The 9121-nt window shown below is 37.6% G+C and overlaps 3 protein-coding genes across 3 annotated transcripts; all 3 read right to left on the bottom strand.

Moving 5' to 3' along the window:
• Positions 1-2362: 2362 nt before the first annotated feature.
• LOC113346637 (scopoletin glucosyltransferase-like) lies at positions 2363-3970 on the bottom strand. Its single transcript, XM_026590113.1, has 2 exons — positions 3377-3970; positions 2363-3331 (listed from the first exon to the last, which is right to left on the bottom strand). Exons 1-2 carry the CDS (start codon positions 3731-3733, stop codon positions 2369-2371), a joined length of 1320 nt encoding a protein of 439 aa, XP_026445898.1. The 5' UTR covers positions 3734-3970; the 3' UTR covers positions 2363-2368.
• Positions 3971-4166: 196 nt separating this feature from the next.
• On the bottom strand, positions 4167-5964 carry LOC113292736 (scopoletin glucosyltransferase-like). Its single transcript, XM_026541608.1, has one exon. The coding sequence runs from the start codon at positions 5769-5771 to the stop codon at positions 4302-4304; it is 1470 nt and encodes a 489-aa protein (XP_026397393.1). The 5' UTR covers positions 5772-5964; the 3' UTR covers positions 4167-4301.
• Positions 5965-6391: 427 nt separating this feature from the next.
• On the bottom strand, positions 6392-7849 carry LOC113346631 (scopoletin glucosyltransferase-like). Its single transcript, XM_026590100.1, has one exon. It carries the CDS (start codon positions 7847-7849, stop codon positions 6392-6394), a length of 1458 nt encoding a protein of 485 aa, XP_026445885.1.
• Positions 7850-9121: the final 1272 nt, after the last annotated feature.

Genomic DNA, 9121 nt, shown 5'->3' with positions numbered 1-9121 from the left:
TTTATCTTAATGCACCCCCTGGTCAATATTAAAACCGAAATTTTGACTTTTTTACTTGTACTATATTAAAAGATACAGTGATTCTGCACAGACCGTGTGTGCAGACCACGCCAAAACCGAATATCAATTTTCTCTCAAAATTTTCGTGGTGTGGTCCCAGTGGGCCGCGCGGAAGACAACAGGGGGTCCGGCTTTTTGTGAGAAATTTAAAACGGTTTTTTTTGTGGTGATTTTTTCCACGGTTCATACATCTTTTCTGTTTTAGACATTGAAATGAAAATTGATGAACAAAATAAAGAAATCAATCTCCCAAGAATAATTAATATGCAAAAAGAAAACTAAAATGTACCCTCTATAAATACTACTTTCCATGGCCACATTCATAGTTCTAATAAGAATTTGAATTTCATAGTTTGGGTATGAATTTTTACTTCATAAGTTTGGGGTGAACCGTATAATTGTCCCAAACCGTCTAGGTTATTCAACCTAGCATTTTTAGGGGTCACTCAAAAGGAATTAGGGGCCAACAATAAAATAAAATAGGGTCACCCAAACCTAAACTGAAGCTAGCCCGCCCTTATCTATAATTTTCGTAATGGAAAAATTGCGCTCAAATAATCGGTAGATAACTACACATTCGGTAGTTTAAGTTTAAGAAACAATCTCGGATTTCCCTCAATTAGAAGTCTGAATTTAAGTTTAAGAAACAATGTTAGAACTACCGATTATGGTAGTTTAAGTTTAAGAAACAAACTTGAAAATAAAAATTGAAAACTTGAGAATTCGAGGATTCTCAAACTTGAAAATGAAAATTAAAAACTTGAGAATTCTCGGATTTGCAATAGCAGGAACATAATCGGTAGATAAAAATCTATTTTACCTACCGATTATGGATGATGTTCTTAAGAAATGATGAACATCAACCAGAATCGGTAGATACAATTATTGTTATCTACAGATTATCCTTGATTCAAAATATTCATTTTTTTCTAAAAATTAAACATAATCGGTAGATAATGAACACAATTACTACCGATTATGGTAGTACCAAAATTCGAAAATTGAAGATTTTTTTCAAAAACTCATTTTGGGGCCAGTACATAATCGGAAGTTTAATTAACTTAAAATACTATTGAATATGGGTAATTTTCATTTCGAAATGCCACTATATAATCGGAAGTTAAGTTCACTTACCTTACTTCTGATTGTTATAATTCCAAAATTCGAAAAATCAAGGTTTTTCTTCAAAAACTCATTTCGGGGCCAGTATACATTCGGAAGTTAAATCTATCACCGATTATGATAGTACCAAAATTTGAAAATTAAATATATTCGGAGATTAAAGTAACATAATTTACTACCGATTGTGGTAGTACCAAAGTTAGAAAATTAAAGGATTTTGGCAAAATTTCATTCGTGAGTTAAACTTACTACCGATTATGATAGTACCAAAATTCGAAAATTGGAAAAATCTCATTTTTGGGACACTATATATTCGGAAATTAAATCAACACAATTTACTACCGATTATGGTAGAATCAAAATCAAGGAAAAAAAACAACTTCAAATAATTCTGCTAACAATAACTAAACTATGGAATTTATGTTTAATTTCCGACTATTGAAGGGCAATTTTATCATTACGAAAAAAGAATAAGGGGTGAACTCAATTTAGATTTGGATGACCCTATTTTGTTTTATTGTTGGCCCCTAATTCCTTTCGAGTGGCCTCTAAAAATGCAAGGTTATTTGATAAGAAACTGGTTTCCTGAAAAACCACTAGTTCAGTGTTTAATCAACCCGATTTTATTTGCTCGATCAATTATAACCAGCAAATTTGTGCACTTTGGGACATATGACCGTAAGCTATGAACGCGAAAAAGAAGACTTAAGCTGCTTCAAAATCCATTTTTGAATTTTGATAACATAGCCATCTCTTATGTCATGTAAAATTGTTTTTCTTAGTTAGTGAGTAATCAGTATAATATAATAACTATCTTTCTCTAATTTCTTTTAAAATCACTGGACTTGACGGTATTAGAGAACAAGATCTTCAGCTTGTCACTCATTGGTTTGTACTAGTTTGTATGCCGATTAATTGTCTAATCTCTGACTGAATTCCAAAAGGTACTTTACCTAACTACAGTTTTTTTCTTCTTCTTTTTTTCGGTCGTTCTCTTTATTGGGTAGCAATATCGCATGTTGTTGTCATAATTTGACTTCCAGTGAGAAATGCTATCTGTACCCAATATCATAACGTCCTATCTGTTTTAATTGAAACAACATGCTTTGTTTATTTGATAGGTGATACTGATACATGACATAGTTGACTAAAAACGTACTACTAGCCGGCCTGAGCATCAGTTAGCTTAAATATCAGTAATGGAAATATGATTTCGCGTCAATGTGGATGTCTTCATACGCGTTTTCAGTTCCTCGATTAAAGCTGTTAAATTTGTATAAGATGAGCCACCTTCTTTTACAGCAGTGAAAGCCATTTCACTGAGTCGCTTCACTCGATTTCTCATTTCCTCTCCATCACTGCTCATTAGCTGAGTTACTGCTTTAACAATTTCCTCCTTCTTGACTGACACATTTTTCGCGTCTACCCAAAAATTCCACTTCTCAACTCCAACTTGAATTCCTATCCTTGCAACTTCTGTAACAAATTTCTGGTTATGGAATTGTTCTCCAAACACAGGCCAAGTGATCAATGGAACTCCTGTACTAATCCCTTCAAGTATTGAGTTCCAACCACAGTGAGTCATGAACCCACCAACCGCTGGATGGTCGAGGATTAGAACTTGAGGTGCCCAGCCAGTTATTATCAAACCCTTCCCTTTTATTCTATCTTCAAATCCTTCGGGTAAAAGTACTTGTTTCTCATCATTCTCCAGTTTTCTTATAACCCAAACAAATGAAATTTCTGATTCTTCGAGACCGATTGCTATTTCCGCCAACTGATCATTACTGATTCTAGAGACACTGCCAAAACAAATATAAAGAACTGAATTTATCTTCTTAGAAGTGAGCCAACTCAAAACGCAATGTTCTTCAATGGAGGAGTTCTTGCCTCTTTGAGCTTTATCGACAGGATCCACATTTCGTAGCGAAACTGGGCCTATTTGCCATGCTTTTCTCCCCATGACTTTTGCATAATGGTTGGCGTAATTAGGTTCCAACTCGTAGAAGCTGTTAATGATAGCTCCGTAGCTCTGCATCTCTGACTCTCTAATTCTTTCCATCAGTTTAGCAAACTCAGCTGTAGCTGATGATTTTTCTGGCAATTCTGACATGCTCATCTCATTCTTGTCAGGGAGATCCGGCGCCAAAAAGCTCATCCTTTAGGCTTTCAGAAACACATCGGAAACTATTACATGTGGGCGAAGTTCTTGTGCAAGGTTCTCAAAAGGTAGTTGAAGCATCTGAACAGCCTTGTCGAAGTTAGAAATCAATTCAGGTGAAATGACGTCGTCAAGGTTTTCGGTTCCTTGGGGTAATCCGGCTTCTTTTGCAGGGAAGGGAATTACCCGGAAATCTATATCCAGACCAGATAATCGATCTCGGTCAATAACTTTTGATGAAGTGGAGGCGTTACGAGGTGTGGTAATGATAGTGGACTTCACACCACGAGCAGCGAAAAGTCTAGCTACATCTATAGTTGGGATCATATGACCGTAAGCCATGAGAGGCATAAAAAAGACATGAAGTTGATTATGTGTTTCAGAAATCATAATTAGTACTCCAATAATGAAAACGAAAACTTGATTTAGAGAGGGATAAGAGACGAAGTTTGTTGCTACAAGTATTTGCGATGTTGTGCACCAAGTCTATATAGTATATCATTATGGTCCATTTATTTTTTTATCGTTACAGCCGGATTTTGATGCTGACAAGTTTCGAACCCAAAATACTAGTAATTTTAGTATCATTATCACTCAAGTTTTCAAACTCAAATTCTCATCAGCCGTCCCAGCTTGGCTCCATTAGTTACTGTCAAGTAAGAAAATAATTATGGAAAGAGCTTTTTAGATTGTCTTTTACATCGTGTTCTTACTATTTGAAGTGTACTTATGTTAGGTCATGTCGTTGGAATCATTATCATGTTTATTTCAATATTTGTTGTCTGTTGACCGTCACCATTTCTAATTGTAGCCAATGGTAATGTGCTGGAAACATTGACAATATATACACATACTACTGCTAGTATTGTTCCTTTACCGGAAAATAGTTTAAAACGTTTCTAGATTGATTTAGGCATAGAAACACTGCATAATTAGCATCTAAAATGACATGTTTTTTCTATGTTGATGCCTTTTTAGAGATTTTCAACTCCTCGATCAGAGAAGTAAATTCGGTGTGAGATGACCCGCCATCTTCTACAGCTTTCCTAGCCATTTCACCTAGTTCTTTGGCTTTTCTTCTCATCTCTTTTGCTTCATTTCCATCACCCATCAACTGTTGAATTGCATTCTCTATCTTTTCTTTCTGCACTGATACTTCTGTTGTTTCTAACCATGGTTGCCATTTCCCAGCTCCAGCTGGAATTCCCGTCTTCAACACCTGAGTAACAAGTTTCTCGTTGTGGAATTGCTCTGCGAACAAAGGCCAAGTGATCATGGGAACTCCTGCACTCACACCTTCAAGCGTAGAGTTCCAACCACAATGTGTCATGAACCCTCCGACGGACGGATGATCTAGGATAAGCACTTGTGGTGCCCATTCTCTAATTATCATACCCTTCCCTTCCATTCTCTCTTCGTAGCCTTCGGGTAAAAATCTCTCCTCTTTGTTGTTCCCTGTTGTCCTTATAACCCATACAAATGAAACACTTGAATCTTCAAGAGCCATCGCTATTTCAAGTAATTGAGCATTGTTCATTCTTGAAATGCTCCCGAAACAAATGTAAAGAACTGAATTTGATTCCTTGGAGTCGAGCCAGTTTAGGACAAAATGCTCATCGACAGCAGATTGTTTTCCTCTTTGAGCTTTATCTACGGTGTTCCTATTCAGGAGAGAAACCGGGCCTATTTGCCATGCTCTTCTTCCCATAACATTCCTGTAGTGATCTGCATAAGCTGGCTCCAACTCATAAAAGCTGTTTACTAAAACTCCATAGCTCTTTATCTCTGACTCTCTTATTTTGACAATCATTTTAGTAAAGGGTGTATCCAATTTTAAGTGATCAGGCATCTGTAGCCCAGTCATCTCTATCTTGTCAGGGAGACCTGGAACCACAAAGGCTTCTGTATCAGAAGCAATGCCTTCGTAAGGTTTATAGAGATCCAGGCTATACTCAACACACTGAGAATACATATTTGTCCCATGGAACACAAAGCGAGGGATGCCGAATTTGCTTGCGCTCTCCGTCGTCCAATACAAGAACATATCAGCCACAATGATATCCGGGTGGAACTCCTCAAAGAGCTGCTCTAACGGTTCTTGGAGCATGTTGACAGCATTGAAGAAATTAGGAATCATTTCAGGTGCATCTATCTCGTTGACATTTTCGCATCCTTCAGGCAAACCGGCTTCCTCTGTAGGAAATCGAAGTATTTGAATATCGATATCCAGACCTGACAATCTATCTCGCTCTGCATTTTTAGTGAAGGTGGAAGAGTTTATAGGAGTTGTAATTATGGTAGCTTTAACACCTCGTGCAGCAAACATTCTTGCAACATCAAACATTGGAATCATATGCCCATAAGCCATGAGCGGAAAAAAGAAACCATGAAGCTGCTGAGGAGGAGGAGGTGGAGCTTCTGAACCCATTTTAGGATTTAGCAAAATTCTGAAGAAAAATAACTGATTTGAAGAGATTAGAGAATCGGTTCTAGAGTAGAGATGGATATGAGAATATGCTTTGTCAGTTGTCACAATGCTGTTGTTATTTATAACGAACTGAATAGTATTAGGCTGAATTATGCAAAAAGAAATGAGATAAGCCAAGTTAATTTGGCACCACAAAGGACTTAATGTCAGTGAGCATGTGGATACTTGTGAGCTACATGTCTTGGATGCTTGGAGTCATCCGCATTTCAATTTCATCCAGAAATGGTGAAGCCATCTCTTACGTCATATCTTTTTCGAACTGATCGAGTTAGTGGTGAGCATTTAAGGTACTAAGATACGTGCTCGTTACGAATTTTTCATTCATTTCCGAGTAAGTTCGTTATTAACTGGCTTCATACTTCTAGAAGCTTGACACCTTTTTGCTCGTTATACTTTTCTTTGGTTGAGATCTAACGTACGGTACTGTTTTTTCTTATCTTTTTCTTCTAGAATCATCATCCGTAAGGGTTAAGGACCATCACATTTCATTCAAAATTTCAAACCAATAGATGTCTACATCAGACAGTGAAATCTAATTCTTTGTAAACGTAAAAATGGTTTTACTTGTTATACATTTTCAATCCCTCAATCAAAGCAGTAAACTGGCAATAAGACGACCCATCTTCTCTTACAGCGCTTTTCGCCTTTTCGCCAAGTTCGGCCACTCGCTTTCGCATCTCCTTGTTTTCGTCTCCATCATCACTCATTAGCTGTGTGAGTGCCTTAGATATTTTCTCCTTCTTCACAGACACATCTGTCGTTTGAACCCAGTCTTTCCATTCCTCAGCGCCAACTTTGCTTCCAATTTTCAGCACTTCAGTGACAAATATCTCATTATAGAACTGTTCTGCAAACATAGGCCAAGTTATCATAGGAACACCTGCAGATATGCCTTCCAGAATAGAATTCCACCCACAGTGAGTCATGAATCCACCAACCGCTGGATGATCGAGGATTAGCACTTGCGGTGCCCATTCTCTAATTATCAATCCCTTCCCTTGCATTCGCTCTTCAAAGCCTTCTGGTAAGAAATTTTCCTCCCCGGCAGTAATTTTTCTCACAACCCAAATAAATGAGCATCTCGAATCTTCAAGACCGGTTGCTATTTCAGTCAACTGAGCGCTAGAGATTTTAGACATACTGCCGAAGGATACATAAATAACTGAGTTTGGTTGCTTGGAATCGAGCCAATCCAAAATGCTATGTTCTTCAATAGATAATGTGTTTCTCCCTTGGACATTGTCTAATGTGTCAGTGTTTCGAAGCGAAAGAGGACCGATTTGCCATGCTCTTATTCCCAGAACATTCTTGTAATGGTCGGCATATGCTGACTCCAGCTCGTAGAAGCTGTTCGCCAGAACTCCAAAGCTCTTCTTCTCCGATTCCCTGACTTTCTCCATCACTGCACTATACAACGAATTACCACCAATAATGTATTCGGGCACTTGAGATATGGTCATCTCGATCTTGTCAGGCAAACCTGGGACCAAAAAAGATTCTTTATCATTCACAATGCTCTCAAATGGTTTGTTACTCTTCAGGCTCGCGGCGACAGAATGAGAAAATATGTTTGTTCCATGAAAGATCAACCGAGGAATGCCAAATTTTGCGGCCGCCTCAGTCGTCCAAGGTAAAAACATATCTGCAACAATGAAATCTGGGTGATATTTTTCTAAGAGCTTCTCGAATGGCTGTTGGAGCATGGTAATAGCCAAAAAGAATTTAGGCAACATGTCAGGTGAAGTAATTTGGTCAACTCTTTCCATTCCTTCCGGCAACCCGACCTCAACTGCAGGGAATGGAATTGTCTGAATATTGATATCCAGACCAGATAATCTATCTTGATCGATAGTTTTTGAAAGGGTTATTGCGTTAAGAGGTGTGGTAATAATAGTAGCTTTAACACCACGAGAAGCGAATAGTTTTGCAATGTTGATCATTGGGATCATATGACCTTGAGCTGTGACAGGGAAAATGAAGACGTGAAGTTGATGCTGTTGGGAAATTTCAGATGCCATTATAGTTTGGACTTGAAATTAACTTTGGAAGTGAAGGAAAGGGAAAAGGGTATTATTGGTTGAGAGAGAAAAAGAGATTGAATAAGATAAGTGTTAAGGATCGAGCAAGAGAGAGGAGAGCATAAATGCGGAAGCATAAAAGACTACATTGATAATAATTCGGTGTATCAATTCTCATGGCTTAATAGCCTATTTATATTGTTCACAAACTTGACGACCACTCAAGGTACTTACCTAATAAAATCAAACCCTAAATAAAGCGTAGTTTCCTAACATAACACAAACTCTAAATAGAACTCTTCTAGAACTCTCTAGAACCGACACAACTTACTCCTAAATATAGACTCTCATATGTTATTTCCTAATACCCTCCCTCAAGATGGAGCATGTAGATCACGAATGCCCATCTTGGACAAAAGAAATTTAACTTCGGTTTTTTTTTTTTGTTTTTTTTTTTTTCAATGCTTTTGAAAAAAAAATCTTCAGATTGTAGTTTAAGGACGTTTCGGTCCTCTTGTAGTTTAAGGACGTTTCGGTCCCCTTCATAGTTTAAGGACATTACGCTTTCGGTCCCATTTTCGTAGTTTAAGGACATTTTTCGGTCCTCTTCGTAGTTTAAGGACGTTTCGGTCCCCTTCATAGTTTAAGGACATTACGCTTTCGGTCCCAATAGTAGTTTTAGAACATACAGGTTCCATCTTTTTAGTTTAAGGACATTGCGGTCCCATCTTCATAGTTTTAGAACATTTCGGTTCCATCTTCGTAGAATACTTCTTGTACTCTTGGTTTCTTGGTTTCTTCGATAGAATACTTTTTGTACTCTCTCGACAACTCATAGGATTTTAACCTATTATTGTTGTTCTTTTTCTCATCCTCTTGGTGATTGTTTTCTTTTTTTTTTTTTTTTTTTTTTCTTCACAACATGAATGTTGTTTCTTCTTCTCTTGTTCCAGTCACGCTATTTTTGCGAAACCTTCACACTTCTTTGTTCTTCAAGATTCTCTCACAATCTTGTCGTCTTTACAAAGTCTGCCACACTTTGTAGGATCTCTAAGTTTCTGCCACAAACTCTTCAACCACACTTCACTTCTTCCAACAGGTTGAACAACTTTCTGCAACACCTCTAACAGAAACTGTCACACTGTTTCACTGTTATAACACTTTTGTCATGCTTACTGTCACACTTTCTTTGTTACGCGTCTGTAACAATCTTCAGTAACCCTTAACTGTGACATCCTTTTGTCACGCAACTGTTCATCTGTAACAGTTCTC

Source organism: Papaver somniferum, chromosome 1 (assembly GCF_003573695.1).
Source record: "Papaver somniferum cultivar HN1 chromosome 1, ASM357369v1, whole genome shotgun sequence".
Taxonomy (NCBI): Eukaryota; Viridiplantae; Streptophyta; class Magnoliopsida; order Ranunculales; family Papaveraceae; genus Papaver; species Papaver somniferum.
The sequence above is the reverse complement of the archived record's forward strand: the minus strand, read 5'-3'. Positions and strand labels throughout refer to the sequence as shown.

Excerpts from the sequence above, each read along its gene's own strand:
- LOC113346631 (XM_026590100.1), bottom strand. The coding sequence starts at position 7,849 with ATGGCATCTGAAATTTCCCAACAGCATCAACTTCACGTCTTCATTTTC.
- LOC113292736 (XM_026541608.1), bottom strand. The coding sequence starts at position 5,771 with ATGGGTTCAGAAGCTCCACCTCCTCCTCCTCAGCAGCTTCATGGTTTC.
- LOC113346637 (XM_026590113.1), bottom strand. The coding sequence starts at position 3,733 with ATGATTTCTGAAACACATAATCAACTTCATGTCTTTTTTATGCCTCTC. Across the intron at positions 3,332-3,376 it reads CACAAGAACTTCGCCCACAT|TTGGCGCCGGATCTCCCTGA; the intron begins GTAATAGTTTCC and ends AGGATGAGCTTT.